Raw genomic sequence first — 21857 nt, forward strand, 5'->3', positions numbered from 1 at the left:
GTTAGAAGTGTGTGTGTGTGTGTGTGTGTGTGTGTAGTTCCTTCACAAGTTAACAGCAAGAGCGATCATCAGAGACTATGAAGATGGCATACTAGGCAACAGTGAGGCAGAACACGAGGTACAATATTTGGCTACACAATGGTCATTTTTTTATAACTGTCAGATTTTCTAACAGAAGAACTTGACTTGCTGTCTTTTTTCTCTTTTCTATCAGGGGAAGAAAGCAGAGCTGAAGTCCTACATCATTGAGCTCAGTAAAGAGTTCTCCATCTTGTCCCAGTTCACAAGTTTTGTCGCCATTGAAGAGAGGGTACGATTACTGCTAATGTAGGGACAGATGCTAATCATAATCTAAAATTGAAAAATATCCAGTTTCAAAATTAATGCCAAGTCTTTATTGAGTATCTTATTGTTGTCCTCAAAAATACAACATTTACATCTCGGCTGGTGGTTGACTAATAAGAGTTTTTCAACACCAGTATGTATAAATAAAATAAATATACAGTGTATATATATATACCTTTAAGGGGGCGGAGTCCCGTTGCCGCGGCCGCGATCTGGGACTCGTTCTGGCGGCCGACAGACGAGAACCACTTCCGGCAGTAGCACGAGTGGTTTGAGTGTCACAGTGGTGGCAAACCCCGCAGGGAACCAACCCTCTGGGGACCACCACTCCTCTAGCACCTTGGATCCAGTGGAGCAACCCACGGAACGCGCTGGGCCCTCTTCAAGGAGCGTACCAGCGGTATCCAGTGGGACTCCCCCCGACCAGATGTCGATCTCAGCATCGGAGGGAGAGCTGTCGGATCACGGTTCGGCTGCGCTACAGTCCTCTGGGATGGTGACAAAGCCTGATTCGGATTCCGAAGTGGCAGCTATGCTTTCCCGGGCCGCCGAGAGGGTAGGGCTCGAGTGGAATCCCCCACCGCGTCCCGAGCCCTCACGGCTGGATGAGCGATGAAGGTCACCGTGCGTTCGCTGGGTCGTGCGATGTCCACATTAGTGGTCAACAGCAGTGCTACGTGGACCGGACGCAAAGCTTCAGGACCTCAGACCAGCTCTTTGTCTGTTACGGAGGCCGGCAGAAGGGGAATGCCGTCTCTAAGCAGAGGATGGCCCACTGGACTGTGGATGCCATAACCCTGGCTTATCAGGCTCAGGATGTGCCCTGCCGTTCAGGTTGCGAGCTCACTCAACTAGAAGTGTTGCATCCTCCTGGGCGCTGGCTCGTAGCGCCTCGCTGACAGATATTTGTAGAGCTGCGCGCTGGGCGACCCCTAACACGTTCGCTAGGTTCTATAGCCTTCGTGTAGAGCCGGTATCCTCCTGTGTTCTCACCTCAAACGGGTAGTGGCACTGAGAGGCCCCGGTTAGTGTCGGCTTGCTAAAACTGCTCCAGAGTGTCCGTACTGTAGACCATGTTGAGATCCTCCATCCCCTAGGCAGCTGGACGCAGCGGAACGTCCGGCGCCAGGCCTTCATGATGAATCCGTGAGAACCATGGAAGGCTGGGCTCCAGATTGAGACCTAAGCGGTACTCGTATGTGTATAGTCCACGGTATAGCCTTAGAGCCCGTGTTTCCCCGGCAGACTTCTGCCTTCCCAAGAGGGTTTTAATCACCTCAAATTTCTCTGTATACTCCTAAACGGATGCTATATGTGTATTTGCCTCCGAGACCTCCTTCGGGAAGGATGGGGCTTCCGCAGCGTCCCGGCTCCAAGCGGACCGGGTACATTTTCCCAGTGTTATCCAATCTCACCCAGTGAGGTAGTGCTTTGACAATGGTGAGTGGAGCTACTTGTTCTGAGCCCCGGCCTACAGCTAATAGGGGCGCAGGCGGCTCGCACAGGGCACTGGAAGGGGCAGCACCCATGGCGCTTTGATAGGGATCCCATATTCGTCTGTCATCCGACGTGGCGTCGAGAGTGACCGACTGAAAGGGAACGTCTCAGTTACGTATGGTAACCCTCGTTCCCTGAAGGAGGGAACGGAGACGCCACGTCCCGTCGCCATGGTTGCTGTACCGCCACTGAGCTGCCGGGTTCCCGGCTCGGCTCCTCAGCGAAAAACTGGTATGCATTGCACTTGCTGCTCTCTTATACTCACGCAGTGATCAGCGGCAGCTGGATGCAATAATTGCATGCCAATGTGCATTGGCTCGTTTAGTTTACACTCAAAGTAGATTGGTCTATCGAAGCGATATCCCATATTCGTCGGTCATCCGACGTGGCGTCTCCGTTCCCTCCTTCAGGGAACGAGGGTTACCATACGTAACCGAGACGTTTTTCATGTTTTATCTATGTCTTGTAGTTTTGCCATTATAATAAATAGTTCACTCAAAAATAATAAAGAAAAATCCATACACTCAGGAAATCTCTTTTTTTTTCACAAAAAGGCAGAATCAAAGTAATTTTCATTTTTTGTGAATCATCGTAAACGGAGTTACAATTAAAGATACCAACTAATGTCTTCATTTGCTCTTTGCAGGACCAGAATGAGCTTGACACTGGATTCACAGATATTCCTAAAATCATATCAGAAGAGGATGTGGATATTTTACCATACATGGGCTGGACTGAAGAGAAGCTGGAGACTGAAGCTGTGCATATTATTGCTGCTGAAGATGATGATGTATGGGTAACAACAAAATGGTCTTTTACAACTGTTATTTAATGTAGCATAAAAAATTGGCATCATTCAGTATTCAGCTCCAAACTATTCACAAGAGTTTACTTTTTTTTTTCAGATGGATTTAATGGAATGTCACAGTAGCTTCTACCCAACTTCTGCTCTTGTAGCAAACTGTTTTGATGATGATGATGGTGATAATTCAAAGGATGAAAATGAAATGATTGAGTTTACAGAAGAAGCATATTGTTCTTCTTTTGAAGATATCACCCGTGGTATCAGATGCAGAAAGAGTGCAATGCTTCCCCGTCGCCGTGCCACCAGACCTAAAGCTTATCATCGATGGGAAAGACCAGTGGAAAATATCTGTATGGCTAAAAAACTTTCTCCTCCTCTTGGTGGTGCCTCCATGAGCAACAGGCTTGCCCCACCAGGTGCCTGCCAGGATAATGCCTCAATGCCTCTTCTCCTGGACCTTCCCTGTAACTTTGAGGCAGATATATATCGTTCCTTATATTACGACCTTGATTCCCTGACATGCATGACTCCTGTTGGTTCTTCAATGGGTGCTTCCCATCCTCACCGTATTCGTGGTGTCCATCTACATGACTCAGTGGAACCTCAAGTATCTGTTTTCAGTGTGCCCTTAAGTGGCTCCGTGAGCAAAAAGTGTGCCACTCCCCCTTCCCGCTTCCGCTCCCGGCTTGCCGTCTGTGAGCCTTCTCCCATAAGTGCAATTCAAATCAATTATTCTGCCACCCCACATTATCCCTCAGCTCCTCCTGAATTTGCAGATTTTGGTTCCTCGGCCCCTGTAGCACTACAAATGAAACTTGGTCTAAAAAAAAACAAATTGTTAAAACGAATGAGCAGACGTCACACAGTGGCTTGGAATGAGCTGTTTGAACTTCAGCATGAGGTGTTTACACATGATTTAAAACACTAGATTATATACAGTATGTAAATGTTTGAGGGGATTTAAACATATGCGTTGTGTTTGGATACAGGATGGATACTGGGAGTGCACAGACAGGCTGAGCAGCTTCCTCAACCTGGACATAGACTTTTTTGCCAATGTCTTCCTTAAGGAGAAAGGCATTCGTTCTTTTGGTAAGATGTTTTACATGCTTGTTTCTGGTCTGGTCCATATTGCAGATTATTCTTGACAAGAACCACTCATTTAGACAGGAAGAGACACCTGACTGACACGTAAAGCAACCAATCACAGTTTGTTCATATGTGGCATGTAGGTGCCATATGTACCTTGTGAGCACAACTGTTTCCAGACAGACTGAGAAAAACATCTGTGCCTTTACTGTGTAACACCATCCAATCATAGTAAAGCTCTCTAGACTGAGAAAGTGCTTTCCTGTTTAAAGTGCAGTATGCATCAGGCTGAATCTGAATATAGTTTCAAATAATCTAATCTTTATTTTCGAGGCTCAGTTTGTCATTGTGAATCAGTTAATCAGTCAGATGTTTTGTGTGTCAGGTGTGAAGGCTCATGCTGACATTCTGAGGCTGGTGGCGACTCTGCTGGTGCTGCAGCTGATCCGGGTGAAGAAGCTGGCAGTGGGACAGCTGCTCGAGTCTCTCCTCCGGCTGAAAGAGTCCCAGGAGCCCAGGTACCAGCTCACGTCCTCATGCAGCGCAGTAATTTACTCTTATATTTTTGGTGTCCATGACTTTGTACTCTTCTCCATTCAGACCGATGTACTGGGAAGCAGTGAAGAGGGCCGTGGACTGGGCCTGCCGGACAGACAGACAGTATCCGTGTGTGTGCAGCAGGCTGGAGATCGGCTGGGATTGGGAATCATCTACACGTCAACTACTGGGCTGTGATTCTCCACACCCATATTCCCCACTCAGACCTGTTCTGGAGAGACGTACAGGTGTATCAGTCATGTAGAAACTGGACAGACACTTCCCTCTTCATTGACAGTTGCTGCTTCACTTTGCAGTTTGCCTAATATTGCTTGCTTAATAAATGTCTTTATGAGACTCAAAATTATATTTGGACACCTGAACTTAATAAGATGCTTGAATTTCATTGCATTTAAAAGAAAATATTAAAAAAAGTGCCCTTTTTGCTAGAACCTTTTTTTCTGAACTATTTTGTTCAGACAATTGTCAATGTGATTTTTAGTGGCCATTTGAAGTCATTTCTCCTCAAATTCACACTGATGTTCATTACATTAACTATGATTATGATGCTGTATGTTGTTTATCATAAAAATTGAATTTTAGTTGTGAAATGTTTTACTGTTTTACTGCATGTGCTGTCTTTTTTAAATAAACTAAATAAAATAAAGATAAATATATTGTTACAGTAAAAATATTAGCATCTCAAGGACAACCGTTCACAGAATGTCTTCTGTTCTGTAATCGTCACACACACACACACACACACTGTTGCAGATGAGAGCAGTTATCAAATATATCGAAACTACTCTATATTTTAAATATTGGTGACATTTATGGTTTTGTATTAGAGATTGGCACAGTTTCAAATATATTTCAAATACATATGCGTAAAAAAAACTTTATGGACTGGGCTGTACATTTTCTGACTATTTCATCATTCATAAAAATGTCACGGTGAGTCGGTGATAACAAAACTGTGATTGGAGCAAGAGCTCCATCAAACGCGGTTGTATTTTTCTTTTATTCAACTCTCACAATGTGAAAAAGACATCAGACTTTGGTCACCGGATTTAATCAATAATTGTTTCTCCAATCAAATTCTCTCCAGTTTTTTTTCCCCCACGTGAGGACAGTTTGGTCCACTGGATGGAGCCCGTCTAATGTTTGTATCTCAGGGAGGAATGGAGGCGTGTCTTTACTGTAAACATGAGTCAGGAAGAACTCCCTAAACTCTTCACTGCAGATTATTTACGCCTTCTTTAACAGTATTTTCTTCAAATCTAAACTTTTCACTCGACTCTGACTTTGTCCTCGGTAAGATGTTCTTCTGTCTGATAATGACATGACAACATTAGCGAGAGAAATACTGCGGCTGGATTTGGATTATTATTGTCTGTTTAACTACTTTCTATCAGCAGAAAGATTGTAACTTGAGAAATGTAGCATGTTTAAGCGTGTGTCAGTATAAATAATGTGCATAAATCTGATTTGTTTAATGAATAGTCCATGAGTTTACTCGAGTGTTTCTGTTGATACTTACTAATAGAAAACATATTATTTTTGTAGTTTTCCAGTGATCTATGTTTACTGTAGGATTCATTGCAGTTTTTTTTTTTTTTTGTCTTTCTATCGCTTTTCTCTACACCTGCAGATACTCCTGGCACCATGACAGTGTTTGAAAACTGTACTGTGGTGTTAGATGTCAAAAATCTGCCTTTTAAAGAGAAGAATAAACTGAGACTAGCTCTTCTGGAGAATGGAGGAAACATCTCATATGTCATCAACAAAGAGGTGTCTGTTCATTTTTACTGTTACGCAACATCTTTCTTTTTTTGTGTTATCAAAACTAAAAGAGCAGCTACTCTGAGTGTTTGTTTACATGTAGATAAAGAGTTGGGTTTTAAATGACATTTACACTATTTACAAACATTTGGTTTGTTGAACCCTCTGATACTATTCAATAAAAATAGTTAAAAATACAACAGCAACATTTAAAATCCAGAGACTAGATGCATATTATTGCCAGCCGCTGAGAACAATTGTTTTTTTTACTTCTGGTGAAGTAAAGTGATGAAGTAACTACTCTAATGCTTGACTAATTTTATGTTGTAATGTAGATGTAGCTGAATTTTATGCTTTACTGTATAATGCGTAAAGTATGTAACAAGTGTTCTTTGGTCCTATTGAGTCACTAAAGAGCTTTAGTGAATCTTCTGACCTCCGTTTATCTCCTCCAGTGCTCTTTTGTAGTCACTAGCAGTGTGAATGACCTGAGCAGTAACCGGCAGCGCAGCATCCAGAAGCTCCAGATCCCAGTGGTCGGGACGCAGTATGTGTGGAGCTGTCTGGACCAAGGGCATCTCCTGCCTTTGACGGTGCATGATTTGGCCCCACAGCTGGCGTATCCCGGCTCTCAATTCCTTCCCTGTTCAGGTAGGACTTTCTTGTTCCTCGTTTAAGTAATTCTCTTCTTTCTTTGTTAAAACAGATGTTTGTCTCGAGTGATACTGTAAGATTTACTTACATCAGATGTTAAAAGAGGTGGATTGACAGATGGGAGTGTCACAGCCAGATTAGATTTATTTGCTCACAGTGGGTGTGTGTTTTTCTGTATTTGTGTATGTTTCTGCTTGTGTTGCAGTGCATTTTTGTTGAGAAATGTATTTGATGTTATATTTGGGTTATAAAAGTGAGATTTAACAATTTATTTCTATTGCGTGGTTGACCTAATGTTTTTTTTTTCCCTATAAAGAGGTAAAAGAGTCGACACACAAACTAGAAAAAGAGAAGTTCAAAGGTCACACTGAACTCACAAAGACTGAGCTTGAGAAGGGTGGACCCCGTCCTGACAGGTTCAGGTGCGCTCTTGTTTTTTTGTCAGTCTCAGAGTTCATTCAACTTTTTTATCAGTTTCAACAGCACTTGTCCTTGTTTAGATGTGCTTTTTTACCTGACTGTATCTTTTTATTTACTCAATGCAGAGTTTATAAAGAAGGCGACCATGGCCTGCCTGAATTTCCTTCTTATTTTCAAGTAGCCAAGTATTCGGTTTTTGAGAGGGTGAGTGAGCATCAGTCACATTAACATTATTAGTGGACATCAGGGGAGAAAATAACATAAATAAATAAAAGGTATGATGAGCCTTCAGCACTGCACCACTGTTTGAAAGTGTTTTCATGTCTGCAAGTGTTGGATTGTGTGTTGCAGGTCAAACCCAAGGCTTTGTCTGTTTTGGAGCTGCAGAGTGCCAAAGGCCGAGCAGGCCAGCAGTATCGTGTGTTGTGTTCAGTCTTGCGTGAAGCTGAGGTTTGGTGATCCTGAATGTTGTTTAAAATTCAGCTTGTTATGATTGGAGTCACAGATGGTGCTGGAGATGCTGAATTTGTCTTGTGATGACTGTGATGGGTTTCTCTCACTATAGACCGCTGTGGTTCAAGACAAGCTTGTGTTCTGCGTGACGTCTGAAGATGCAGTGGAAGCATATCTGCAGCTGATGAAGGAGATGGAGACAGAGGGATTCACAAAGACACACACACTTCCCCCTGAGGTTGAGCGCTTGGCATCCTACAGCCTGCAGCAGGTTAAATAAACACAACGCAGATCTGATTTTATTCATTTGATATGTGTATAACGTGTGTTTAATGTGAAATAATTGCTCACTCTTTTGATTGCAGCTGCTGTTGGAGGAGAAGCTGAACTGCAGCACATTATCACAGGAAGTTGGTGTCTTCGTGGAGCTGGTTTGGACTGAAGCTCTCGGGTCCCTTAGTAACATCCTGACAGTCCCTGTCTCCAGAATCAGCCTCAATGATGTGAGAAGGAGCTTAGATAACCACACACAGCTCAGTAAAGACGCTGTCAGGAGTGGTGTATGTCTAATGGCTCCTGCTGTGTTTATTGGCTCTGTGCTGTTGCAGGTGAGCAGGGTGGAGGGATTGTTACTGCAGGCACAAAAGACGGAGAAAGAGGATGAAGTCAAAGCCCTGCTGGAGGAGGTCAACACTCTTCTACCCCTCAGAATGATCGACCCTCCTTCCAAACACAAGCTTGTGTCTCAGAAACTAGACCTTTGTCAGGTATCACATACATCAATTATAATATCAATTATTATATATATTTTAGGATCAGAGTGTAATGATGTACGCCAAGCCAGTTGAAAAATAGATAAATCATTACTGATTAACACACAGATTTAGAAGAAAAAGAAATAACTAATACAATGATTATCTAGTTTTAATAATAGTCAAATACTGAATGAAATTCCTATATACTTGAAGATTTTGGTAGATGAATTTGGATTTTTAAAAAGCAGTGCAGATTTGACCTTTTTCCTCTTTTATCTCTTCTGTGGTCTCCAGCTGATCAGAGATATTGTAAATGTCAGTGAGGCCACTCTGGGAATCCCCTCGGTCTCATCTTTGGGAAAGTATCGAGCTCTGAGGTGCAGCATTGAGGTTGTTCCACCACAAAACCCTGAGTTTCATGTTGTCTCTCAACTGCTTCAGGACAGGTCAGCTTGATTGTGATGATTGTGGTCTGAAGTTCAAACATGAATATATGTCAAAACACATCTTTAAATGATGGTGTTAATCTTGTATCCACTACAGGCCTGTTCAGATTCAGCAGATACTGCGTGTCAGCAGAGGGGTGGAGCTTCAGATGTTTAGGGAGGATTTAGGCAACATTAAACCCCTCCTCCACTCCACTAGTTCCAGCAGCTTTGTTGGAATACTGTCACGGTAAGAGCACATTCTTAAAAATAAAAAACTTTATTTACATGCAGTGACAAAACAACGCACATCTACAGTGTGTCTGTCACATACCATATATACTGTACCATAGAGCAGTAAGTGAAGACAGACAGTGCTTGTGGTTGAACCATGTTTCTTCTGGCTAATATTAAAAACTTAAAAAATTAATGCTCCATATGAATTTAAGTGTCCCACACACTTATGTACAATTGAGCGTAATGTACAAATGAATGGTCATACATTTTGAGATTTGCTAAAGATGACGTTGAACAGTGTTATTAAATAGTTATTATTATTATTATTTAATATTAACTTCACTGAATTATGGCAAGTTAATCTCAATTTAACAATCAAGAAAATGAAAAAAAGAAAAAAAAAATACAATAGACCAATCATGAAAACATTTTTTTATATATAATATAATATAATATAATATAATATAATATAATATAATATAATATAATATAATATAATATAATATAATATAATATAATACTTGATTATACATTGAACAAAGTTACTTTTTATAAAGTCTATTCATATATTCTATATATATATTGTGACGGGGTGAAGAAGCACATGACACAAGGGTCAAGTCCCCAAAAAGGTGGATTTTATTAAGGTGGTGTAGGGAAAAATAGCCAAGGTGAGGGGTTTCCGGTGCTTTCTCTTCCTCCTTTGGTGCTCAGTGCTGTGTGGGTCTGTGAGGTTCGTGTCTTTAGCGGGCTGGCGGTCACACGCTGTTGTCTGGAGGGGAAACACAGAGAATTGTTAGCTGAGTCTTCTGGAGACATCTCTCACCTCTGTGTTCGACGACGCTGCTTACAAAGCCCGTTTCCAATGGGCTGCAGGTGTGACCGCTCAGCCCGTAATGAGTAGGTGCAGGTGTGTCTGCTCTTTTTCCAGGGCGACGCTGATGAGTGCTCGGGCCAAGCCATAATATGGTCTCCATGCTGAAACTCCCGTGGCTGGGCAGCCCTGTTGTAATGTCGTTGCTGGGCCTGCTGGGCTTTTGCAAGGTGCTCCCGGACGATGGGCATGACCCTGTCAATCCTCTCCCGCATCTCCCAGACGTGCTCGATGGTGGAGCGGTGGACGTCTGGCTGCTGTTCCCAGGCTTCTCGGGTGACATAAAGCAGGCCACAGGGCTGTTGGCTGAAAAGGAGCTTGAAAGGGGTGAACCCGGTGGACTCCTGGGGTACCTCCCAGATGCCAAAGAGGACATTGGGCAGCATCTTGTCCCAGTCGCACTTGTCCTCAGCAGCCACCCGCCGCAGCATCTGCTTCAGGGTCTGGTTGAATCTTCGACTGTTGTCATGGGGCCCCCTTTGGGGTTTCGGCGTGGACGGCACAGCCTGCTAGCCAAGCACGTCCAGGGGAGTGAGGAGCTTTGGTGGGCATGGGCTCATCCTGTGGCCTGGGAACTGCGGCCTGCCGACTGGTCGCAGGGTGCCCTCCGGCACGCGGCGCTTCTGGACCACCCTCCAGGGAAAAGGCATCACTCGTTCCCCATCCTCCCGGTGTTGGGTGGCGTCCGCCAGCTCGATGGCCTCCACCAGCTCATCGATGTTGGTGGGGTTCCGCATACCGGCCACCTGCCGGAGAGGGCGGGGAAGGTCCCGTAGAAGGCGGTCTACTACAACGCGCTCCGCTACCTGGTGTGCGGTGGGACCCCCTGCCAGTAGCCAATGTTGGGCGAGGTGTGAGAAGTCGGTCACTTGCGCATGGGTGGCCCGCCGTGGGTTATAGGACCAGTTGTGGAATAGTTGGGCGGCACCGATGGGCGACAGCCCAACCCGCCCCAAGATTTCCTTTTTCAATTCTTCATAAGAGCCGCTCCGCTCGGGGGTAAGCATGAAGTACGCCCGTTTCGCTTCTCCCGTCAGCAACGGCACCACGATCCGCGCCCACTCGTCGCTGAGCCATGCCTCCCGGACGGCGATCGCCTTGAACATCTGAAGAAATGTCTCGATGTCATCATGGGCCGTCATCTTTGGGTAGCCTGCGCTCGGGGGTCAGATGGGGTGCTGTGCCAGATGACCTGGCCTCCACAGTCACCGGACCTGAACCCAATCGAGATGGTTTAGGGGTGAGCTGGACCGCAGACAGAAGGCGAAAGGGCCAATAAGTGCTAAGCATCTCTCGGGGAACTCCTTCAAGACTGTTGAAGACCATTTCAGGTGACTACATCTTGAAGCTCATCAAGAGAATGCCAAGAGTGTGCAAAGCAGTTATCAAAGCAAAAGTTGGCTACTTTGAAGAACCTACAATATGACATATTTTCAGTTGTTTCACACTTTTTGTTATGTATATAATTCCACATGTGTTAATTAATAGCTTTGATGCCCTCAGTGTGAATCTATAATTTTCATAGTCATGAAGAAAAATAGATAAAGAAAACATAAAGAAAACTCTTTGAATGAGAAGGTGTGTCCAAACTTTTGGTCTGTACTGTATATATATATCAATTGGTAGAGCATTGCCTTATTGGTTGGGGGTTTGATTCCCCTGGAACAAATGATAGGTAAAAATTGATAGCCTGAATGAACTGTAAGTTGCTTTGGATAAAAGCATCTGCTAAATGCATAAATTTAATTTTTAATGTACATTTATATATTTTCAAACTTTCTTTAAAGAGGTCTGCTGCTGCCCAGGGTTGGAGTTGAACAGCATGGGATCGAGAGAACGGATATCGGGAATCTTGGAGGAGGAATCTACTTCAGTGACTCTGTAAAGTCAGTTATCTTTAGCATTACTCATCTCTTCATGTAACAGATTAATAAATACTATGAATCCATTTTAATGACAGCTGGAGATCAGTCAGTAAGTTTGTTCTCTGTGTTAAAGGACTAGTGTGAAATACTCCAAGCCCAGTGTAACTGACGGCTCTCGGCTGCTGTTGGTGTGTGAAGTGGCGTTGGGTCGGTGTAAGGACCTGCTGAAGAAAGACACCACTTTGACTTGCGCTCCTGACGGCTGTCACAGTGTACACGGAGTCCGCCGCTCTCCCAGCAGACTCTCTGACTTTGAGGTGCTTTTCTTACTCATGGTGTACTTGCTTATTATATACATTTTGTATACTTTGAACACAAAAAAGTTACGGACCGCAGCTCTGATTGGTTGTTTCTTACCGGGAGCAGTAAGAGAAACAACCAATCGGAGCTGCGGTCCGTAACTTTTTTTTGTGTTCAAAGTATACAAAATGTATATAATAAGCGAGTACACCATGAATCCATTTTCCAAACCATGTTTTTAGCCTGTCCTGAATCACTAGGGTACACCTATAATAAGTGTTTATATTAGGACTATTTAAGATTGCTTCAGGGGTACCACGGCGGAGTAACCCAGTACCTTTGTGATTCGTCATAGACATAAACAGAGAGAAGTAGATCCGGCTACAATGTTCTTCGCAACACGCAAGCAGTTCTGTTTATTAACCGCTAGAGCATCAAAAGTTACCAACTGCAGCTTTAAATTTTCTGCTTGTGTTTTGGGCTCTGGTGTGACTCTTGCGTTTGTGTTTTTATATTTGACAGGATGATGAGTTTGTCGTCTATAACACAGAGCAGATCAGAATGAAGTATGTGGTCCAGTACAGTCTGGAGGGGGACGAGTTAAAAGAGTTCCAGCCTCATATTAACACTCAGCTCATGCAGATCACGGACACAACTGCTGATGTCTGTGAGTAACATCCGTGAACAGGACATGCTGAGAGAGACCAGCTTTTATATGAGACCAGCATAACATTGTTTGCAGCACTCCACTTTTATATAATAATGGACAAATTCCTAAATGGACAACTCTTTATGATAATAGTGCACTTTGACATGGAGATGTGACAGATTCCTCAGGGATATCTGTTTTTCTATGAAACTAAATGATATAAATTTTGTTCTTAAATTCCTCAGTGGTTTTGTGTGATTGTGTATTTTTAGTGTCCAGTGATGACGGTGAGGGTTTGGAGTCCACTAAGAATCCTCTAGAGGAGATGAACGCAGGTTTGCTGGACAGCAGTGGTCAGAAACTTCCTCTACAGGCTGTCAATGTGAAGTGCAAACTGATGGACCTGCTGTGTCAGGTATGATGCTACAGCAGTGGACTGCGGTGTGGAATTTAAAAGAAATGAGCGAGATAAAGGACTTCTTCACATATAGAAGTACAAGATGGGTAATCAAACCTAATAAACTGAAACTAGAACAAGGCAGTGACTACTGGAAAAAAAAGACATGGGAAGAAATAAGAAGCAACAGAATTAACAAACTAAAAGACAGATAATGAAATTCCATGTAGACCAGAACAATTAATTATAATTTCAAAACACAACCCTAACTTTGTCTCCACTTTTACCAGGTCATCATTTTTCAGACCTACACAAACCAGAGTGCTGTTCCCATTGAAGCAAAGTATGTCTTTCCACTGGAGGAGACGGCAGCAGTGTGTGGATTTGAAGCCTTTATCGATGGAAAACACGTCATTGGAAAGGTGCAAATCATTCAGAATTTATCAAATAAAATCTCTGCTTTTCAACCTCTTTCTCATCAATTTCAATGTCTCTTTTTGTCCTGTAGGTAAAGGAAAAAGAGCAGGCTCGTAAGGAGTACAAGCAAGCCATAGAGAAAGGCCATGGAGCATACCTGATGGACCAGGATGCTCCTGTGAGTTACTGTAACTGATCCGGAGCTGACGTATGTGTGAAAATGTATCAGAAAGTTTCTTTAAGGTCATGTGTTTCTGTGAGACAGGATGTATTTACTATCAGTGTGGGGAATCTTCCTCCTGGAGCCACAGTTCTGATCAAAGTGACGTTCATCACTGAGCTGCTGGTCAGATCAGGCTCTATAATCTTCTCACTGTCCGGCAGCGTGGCACCATGGCAACAGAGCGCAGCCCTTAATCAGACAACTCAGGTATGACGGGCCTTTGTCACTCTGTTTAAAATCCTGTTTGGCCTGATGATTGTTGCAGTGTTTTGACTGACAGTTGTGTTGCATTTCAGGCAACTGTTGAAAAGATTGGTGTGACGGAGCTTCAGTCAGAGGGGTGAGATCTCAAACGCTGGAGAAATCACAGAGAAATTCACTAAAGATTTACTAAAACTGCATCTGCTGATGAGTAACAATATAGAAGACAATTATTTAATGTAGCATGTCACATCTTTTAACATAATTTAACACTTAACCTTTAACCTTTATAACATCATGCTTTATATACAGTAGCACCTGGTCTAGTTGAACTGTGGATGGTCACTAAATAAGGCACAGGGTTGTTGTAACTCTCTTTGATTTGTTCCCTCTCTCTTTCTTCAGAGAGTTTTCTCTGTCTATGTCGATTGAAATGCCTTATGAGATCATCAACTTGAGCTCTTCACACCGCATCAAAACCAAGGTTATTAATTTGACTAAATACTGTATTTTCTGAAGTAAAAGAAACAATCGTTTGTGACCCATATTAACAGCCTTAGTGTTTTCTCCACTCAGAGGACAGACTGTAAGGCAGTGATCAGCACGTTACCGGGACAGACTCTGGGATCTGAAGGGTTACAGGTGTCCTTCAGTCTTTCTAATATCCACATGCCCAGGATGTGGGTCGAGAACCATCCGGATAAAGATAGTCAGGTAAAGAAATATGATTTTAATCTGTTTTTCTGTGTCCTGGATATTTATCAGCATATTGCAGACAAAAATCTTAGGCACCGTGACAATAATGAAGACTGATTCTGATCTGATCTCTGCAGGCCTGCATGCTGGTGTTTTATCCTGACTTTAAGTCAATCGGGGTGTCCAGCTCTGGAGGTCCGTCCAGTGTGAGCGATGTGGTCATTCTACTGGACTCCTCCAAGTCCATGCGGGGAGACGCCATGCTAAACGCTCGCAGGATTGCCCTTCAAGTCCTCAAATCTCTGGATCACTCACTGAAGATCAACATCATCTCTTTCAGCACTGGTTAGTGCTCACTGAAACTATCTGATTTTGTTTTATCGAGCATCACGTGGACATTTTCATTTCTCTATTATTCTTGTGATCAGAGTGAAGCATTGTGGGTAAATGTGTGTTTTTACAGATTACAAGGAAGCGTTTCCTGCACCATTGCCTTTATTTGAGGCATCTGAAGCAGCCAGAAAGTTTATTATGGTGAGGAATGTTTAAAAATGATTAAAGATGGTTCTGAATCTCAGTTCCTTTGCGTCTCATTGCATTTTCCCTCTCTTCAGTCGTGTAGCGGCTCTGGTGGCAGCACTGATCTGTGGCGGCCTCTCCGGATCCTGAGTCTGCTGCCTCCCTGCCGGGGTGTGAGGAACATCCTGCTGCTCTCTGATGGACATGTTCAGAACCAGCCTCTGACCCTACAGCTGGTCCGAGAAAACTCCTGCCACACGCGCCTCTTCACCTGCGGACTCAGGTCTGCCTTTAAACAAATCCCTTTATTTTTCTCCTTCACTTCCAATGAATTTCTGAACCTGCAGTTTGATTGTGTTTGTGTTTGTCTAGCTTGACAGCCAATCGTCATATGCTCAGAGCTTTGGCTCAGGCAGGTGGAGGAACATATGAATTTTTTGACACAAAGATGAAACACACTTGGACAGAGAAAGTGAGTAACGCTCTTTATTTGTTTAGTTTTTTTAATAACTTAAAAGGGAAAGATAATCTTTGCAATATGGGCCAGTCTGAGGCTTGAGTTGAAGAGATTTGTGGGTAATTTCAGGTGCGTGCTCAGGTTGAGCGTATGGAGTCTCCAGGCTGCAGATCAGTGGCAGTGAAGTGGCAGCAGTTTAGTCCCACAGCGCCCCGTCCTGTTCAAGCCCCTTCACAGCTTCACGCCCTCTTCAGTGACTGTCACTCTTTGGTGTACGGCTTTGTGCCACACTGCACTCAGGTACACAGACTGTACTTTATTAAACTGCTTTGTAACTTATTGTAGTTGTTTGAACGAATGGGTCATATATTGAATATTCACAATAAAATTAAGCAACATCATGAATGTAGTGGTAATTTTAGTGTTTCTTCAGTGTTACAGTTATAATTGGTATTTTTTTTTATTATTCATTTTTTTTAATAAGTTCAATTTGTTTCAATGAATTGATGTAAAATTAAATCAACAATTCATTTACATAATCACTGAAAAATTATCATGCAGACTGCATCTAGATGCATCAGGTATGTATTGATACATAAAAATATTTTAGAGATTACTTTTATATTTGCCAGTGGCATTTGGTGGGGTTTGGAAATCTTTTATGTAAATTTGTGTTCCAGTTCTAGTCCCCTGATTGGTGCATATAATAAATGAAAATAATTAAATATCATTCTTCATATAGTTTTTTTTATTAAGTAACCAGCAGTGTGCAAAACATGCCTTAATTATTTTAAACTAGATTTTTACTGATTTGCAGGTTTTAAATTAATATTTTCATTGAATCTACTTAACTACAGTGTTTAAAAACATATGATTTATCAGGACCACTGTGTTAAAGTAAATCAAGGCTGTAAAATATTGTATTGTAATATATTTTAGCTGATTTGCCCAGCTGTTTGTGTGTTCATTCATTGCTTTGAATTGTGTAATATTTACTCGTTTAGGCCACACTGTTTGGTGATTTGAGTGGACAAGAGATCAAAACCATGGTTTCCACCACAGAACTACAAAAGACAAAAGGAACTGTGAGTCAGCGTTAAATACTTCATATAATCTGAAACCTCATCAGTTATTCATCAGGAGTTAGAAGTGTGTGTGTGTGTGTGTGTGTGTGTGTGTGTGTGTGTGTAGTTCCTTCACAAGTTAACAGCAAGAGCGATCATCAGAGACTATGAAGATGGCATTCTAGGCAACAGTGAGGCAGAACACGAGGTACAATATTTGGCTACACAATGGTCATTTTTTTATAACTGTCAGATTTTCTAACAGAAGAACTTGACTTGCTGTCTTTTTTCTCTTTTCTATCAGGGGAAGAAAGCAGAGCTGAAGTCCTACATCATTGAGCTCAGTAAAGAGTTCTCCATCTTGTCCCAGTTCACAAGTTTTGTCGCCATTGAAGAGAGGGTACGATTACTGCTAATGTAGGGACAGATGCTAATCATAATCTAAAATTGAAAAATATCCAGTTTCAAAATTAATGCCAAGTCTTTATTGAGTATCTTATTGTTGTCCTCAAAAATACAACATTTACATCTCGGCTGGTGGTTGACTAATAAGAGTTTTTCAACACCAGTATGTATAAATAAAATAAATATACAGTGTATATATATATACCTTTAAGGGGGCGGAGTCCCGTTGCCGCGGCCGCGATCTGGGACTCGTTCTGGCGGCCGACAGACGAGAACCACTTCCGGCAGTAGCGCGAGTGGTTTGAGTGTCACAGTGGTGGCAAACCCCGCAGGGAACCAACCCTCTGGGGACCACCACTCCTCTAGCACCTCGGATCCAGTGGAGCAACCCACGGAACGCGCTGGGCCCTCTTCAAGGAGCGTACCAGCGGTATCCAGTGGGACTCCCCCCGACCAGATGTCGATCTCAGCATCGGAGGGAGAGCTGTCGGATCACGGTTCGGCTGCGCTACAGTCCTCTGGGATGGTGACAAAGCCTGATTCGGATTCCGAAGTGGCAGCTATGCTTTCCCGGGCCGCCGAGAGGGTAGGGCTCGAGTGGAATCCCCCACCGCGTCCCGAGCCCTCACGGCTGGATGATTGGTTTCTCGGGGTGGTGCGCGCTGGTTCTCAGCGCCCCACCCCAGTTCCTTTCTTTCCGGAAGTGCATGACGAGCTCACCAAGTCGTGGATGGCATCTTTTACTGCCAGAATCCAGCCGGTGGGCTCCTCCTCCCTCACCACCCTCGAGGGCGGTGCAGCGAAGGGGTATTCAGGAATCCCGTCGGTGGAGCGGGCGGTAGTGATGCAATTGTGTCCTAAGTCTGCCGCCTCCTGGCGTGGAGACTCGGTGCTCCTTTCCCGGGCCTGTAGGCACTCGTCTGGTCTGACCGGCAGTGCCTATCTGGCTTGCGGGGAAGCTGCTTCCGCCTTACACGCTATGGCGTTACTGCAGGTGCACAAGGCTAAGGCACTGAAAGACCTGCACGAGGGTGGTCACGATCCAGCGCTTCTGGAAGAGCTCCGAACCGCCATTGACCTTGCGTTTTGAGCGATGAAGGTCACCGTGCGTTCGCTGGGTCGTGCGATGTCCACATTAGTGGTCAACAGCAGTGCTACGTGGACCGGACGCAAAGCTTCAGGACCTCAGACCAGCTCTTTGTCTGTTACGGAGGCCGGCAGAAGGGGAATGCCGTCTCTAAGCAGAGGATGGCCCACTGGACTGTGGATGCCATAACCCTGGCTTATCAGGCTCAGGATGTGCCCTGCCGTTCAGGTTGCGAGCTCACTCAACTAGAAGTGTTGCATCCTCCTGGGCGCTGGCTCGTAGCGCCTCGCTGACAGATATTTGTAGAGCTGCGCACTGGGCGACCCCTAACACGTTCGCTAGGTTCTATAGCCTTCGTGTAGAGCCGGTATCCTCCTGTGTTCTCACCTCAAACGGGTAGTGGCACTGAGAGGCCCCGGTTAGTGTCGGCTTGCTAAAACTGCTCCAGAGTGTCCGTACTGTAGACCATGTTGAGATCCTCCATCCCCTAGGCAGCTGGACGCAGCGGAACGTCCGGCGCCAGGCCTTCATGATGAATCCGTGAGAACCATGGAAGGCTGGGCTCCAGATTGAGACCTAAGCGGTACTCGTATGTGTATAGTCCACGGTATAGCCTTAGAGCCCGTGTTTCCCCGGCAGACTTCTGCCTTCCCAAGAGGGTTTTAATCACCTCAAATTTCTCTGTATACTCCTAAACGGATGCTATATGTGTATTTGCCTCCGAGACCTCCTTCGGGAAGGATGGGGCTTCCGCAGCGTCCCGGCTCCAAGCGGACCGGGTACGTTTTCCCAGTGTTATCCAATCTCACCCAGTGAGGTAGTGCTTTGACAATGGTGAGTGGAGCTACTTGTTCTGAGCCCCGGCCTACACCTAATAGGGGCGCAGGCGGCTCGCACAGGGCACTGGAAGGGGCAGCACCCATGGCGCTTTGATAGGGATCCCATATTCGTCTGTCATCCGACGTGGCGTCGAGAGTGACCGACTGAAAGGGAACGTCTCGGTTACGTATGGTAACCCTCGTTCCCTGAAGGAGGGAACGGAGACGCCACGTCCCGTCGCCATGGTTGCTGTACCGCCACTGAGCTGCCGGGTTCCTGGCTCGGCTCCTCAGCGAAAAACTGGTATGCATTGCACTTGCTGCTCTCTTATACTCACGCAGTGATCAGCGGCAGCTGGATGCAATAATTGCATGCCAATGTGCATTGGCTCGTTTAGTTTACACTCAAAGTAGATTGGTCTATCGAAGCGATATCCCATATTCGTCGGTCATCCGACTTGGCGTCTCCGTTCCCTCCTTCAGGGAACGAGGGTTACCATACGTAACCGAGACGTTTTTCATGTTTTATCTATGTCTTGTAGTTTTGCCATTATAATAAATAGTTCACTCAAAAATAATAAAGAAAAATCCATACACTCAGGAAATCTCTTTTTTTTTCACAAAAAGGCAGAATCAAAGTAATTTTCATTTTTTGTGAATCATCGTAAACGGAGTTACAATTAAAGATACCAACTAATGTCTTCATTTGCTCTTTGCAGGACCAGAATGAGCTTGACACTGGATTCACAGATATTCCTAAAATCATATCAGAAGAGGATGTGGATATTTTACCATACATGGGCTGGACTGAAGAGAAGCTGGAGACTGAAGCTGTGCATATTATTGCTGCTGAAGATGATGATGTATGGGTAACAACAAAATGGTCTTTTACAACTGTTATTTAATGTAGCATAAAAAATTGGCATCATTCAGTATTCAGCTCCAAACTATTCACAAGAGTTTACTTTTTTTTCAGATGGATTTAATGGAATGTCACAGTAGCTTCTACCCAACTTCTGCTCTTGTAGCAAACTGTTTTGATGATGATGATGGTGATAATTCAAAGGATGAAAATGAAATGATTGAGTTTACAGAAGAAGCATATTGTTCTTCTTTTGAAGATATCACCCGTGGTATCAGATGCAGAAAGAGTGCAATGTTTCCCCGTCGCCGTGCCACCAGACCTAAAGCTTATCATCGATGGGAAAGACCAGTGGAAAATATCTGTATGGCTAAAAAACTTTCTCCTCCTCTTGGTGGTGCCTCCATGAGCAACAGGCTTGCCCCACCAGGTGCCTGCCAGGATAATGCCTCAATGCCTCTTCTCCTGGACCTTCCCTGTAACTTTGAGGCAGATATATATCGTTCCTTATATTACGACCTTGATTCCCTGACATGCATGACTCCTGTTGGTTCTTCAATGGGTGCTTCCCATCCTCACCGTATTCGTGGTGTCCATCTACATGACTCAGTGGAACCTCAAGTATCTGTTTTCAGTGTGCCCTTAAGTGGCTCCGTGAGCAAAAAGTGTGCCACTCCCCCTTCCCGCTTCCGCTCCCGGCTTGCCTCCTGTGAGCCTTCTCCCATAAGTGCAATTCAAATCAATTATTCTGCCACCCCGCATTATCCCTCAGCTCCTCCTGAATTTGCAGATTTTGGTTCCTCGGCCCCTGTAGCACTACAAATGAAACTTGGTCTAAAAAAAAACAAATTGTTAAAACGAATGAGCAGACGTCACACAGTGGCTTGGAATGAGCTGTTTGAACTTCAGCATGAGGTGTTTACACATGATTTAAAACACTAGATTATATACAGTATGTAAATGTTTGAGGGGATTTAAACATATGCGTTGTGTTTGGATACAGGATGGATACTGGGAGTGCACTGACAGGCTGAGCAGCTTCCTCAACCTGGACATAGACTTTTTTGCCAATGTCTTCCTTAAGGAGAAAGGCATCCGCTCTTTTGGTGAGATTTTTTACATGCTTGTTTCTGGTCTGGTCCATATTGCAGATTATTCTTGACAAGAACCGCTCATTTAGACAGGAAGAGACATCTGACTGACACGTAAAGCAACCAATCACAGTTTGTTCATATGTGGCATGTAGGTGCCATATGTACCTTGTGAGCACAACTGTTTCCAGACAGACTGAGAAAAACACCTGTGCCTTTACTGTGTAACACCATCCAATCACAGTAAAGCTCTCTAGACTGAGAAAGTGCTTTCCTGTTTAAAGTGCAGTATGCATCAGGCTGAATCTGAATATAGTTTCAAATAATCTAATCTTTATTTTCGAGGCTCAGTTTGTCATTGTGAATCAGTTAATCAGTCAGATGTTTTGTGTGTCAGGTGTGAAGGCTCATGCTGACATTCTGAGGCTGGTGGCGACTCTGCTGGTGCTGCAGCTGATCCGGGTGAAGAAGCTGGCAGTGGGACAGCTGCTCGAGTCTCTCCTCCGGCTGAAAGAGTCCCAGGAGCCCAGGTACCAGCTCACGTCCTCATGCAGCGCAGTGATTTACTCTTATATTTTTGGTGTCCATGACTTTGTACTCTTCTCCATTCAGACCGATGTACTGGGAAGCAGTGAAGAGGGCCGTGGACTGGGCCTGCCGGACAGACAGACAGTATCCGTGTGTGTGCAGCAGGCTGGAGATCGGCTGGGATTGGGAATCATCTACACGTCAACTACTGGGCTGTGATTCTCCACACCCATATTCCCCACTCAGACCTGTTCTGGAGAGACGTACAGGTGTATCAGTCATGTAGAAACTGGACAGACACTTCCCTCTTCATTGACAGTTGCTGCTTCACTTTGCAGTTTGCCTAATATTGCTTGCTTAATAAATGTCTTTATGAGACTCAAAATTATATTTGGACACCTGAAC

The 21857-nt window shown here is 44.2% G+C and overlaps 2 protein-coding genes across 3 annotated transcripts in view; both read left to right on the forward strand.

Moving 5' to 3' along the window:
• The window catches only part of LOC128019686 (protein mono-ADP-ribosyltransferase PARP4-like), a 34748-nt gene extending 29796 nt beyond the window's left edge, over nt 1-4952 (forward strand). For both annotated transcript variants that reach the window (XM_052605805.1, XM_052605806.1), the window contains exons 28-34: nt 38-118; nt 215-310; nt 2489-2632; nt 2748-3548; nt 3637-3739; nt 4122-4254; nt 4337-4952. In XM_052605805.1, coding sequence (XP_052461765.1) covers nt 38-118; nt 215-310; nt 2489-2632; nt 2748-3548; nt 3637-3739; nt 4122-4254; nt 4337-4538 — 1560 coding nt within the window. In that variant the 3' untranslated portion in view covers nt 4539-4952. The remainder of the gene's footprint in view (nt 1-37; nt 119-214; nt 311-2488; nt 2633-2747; nt 3549-3636; nt 3740-4121; nt 4255-4336) is intronic.
• A 520-nt stretch (nt 4953-5472) lies between these two features.
• On the forward strand, nt 5473-21837 carry LOC128019685 (protein mono-ADP-ribosyltransferase PARP4-like). Its single transcript, XM_052605804.1, has 34 exons — nt 5473-5587; nt 5925-6064; nt 6511-6706; nt 7026-7131; nt 7255-7333; nt 7481-7579; nt 7695-7853; nt 7948-8085; nt 8191-8349; nt 8632-8783; nt 8881-9012; nt 11661-11759; nt 11872-12055; nt 12561-12705; nt 12960-13102; nt 13375-13506; nt 13593-13679; nt 13767-13931; nt 14021-14064; nt 14331-14409; nt 14502-14639; nt 14759-14966; nt 15085-15155; nt 15236-15423; nt 15513-15612; nt 15727-15897; nt 16602-16682; nt 16789-16869; nt 16966-17061; nt 19691-19834; nt 19948-20748; nt 20837-20939; nt 21322-21454; nt 21537-21837. Exons 2-34 carry the CDS (start codon nt 5939-5941, stop codon nt 21736-21738), a joined length of 4941 nt encoding a protein of 1646 aa, XP_052461764.1. The 5' UTR covers nt 5473-5587; nt 5925-5938; the 3' UTR covers nt 21739-21837.
• Nucleotides 21838-21857: the final 20 nt, after the last annotated feature.

Source organism: Carassius gibelio, chromosome A9, assembly GCF_023724105.1.
Source record: "Carassius gibelio isolate Cgi1373 ecotype wild population from Czech Republic chromosome A9, carGib1.2-hapl.c, whole genome shotgun sequence".
NCBI lineage: Eukaryota > Metazoa > Chordata > Actinopteri > Cypriniformes > Cyprinidae > Carassius > Carassius gibelio.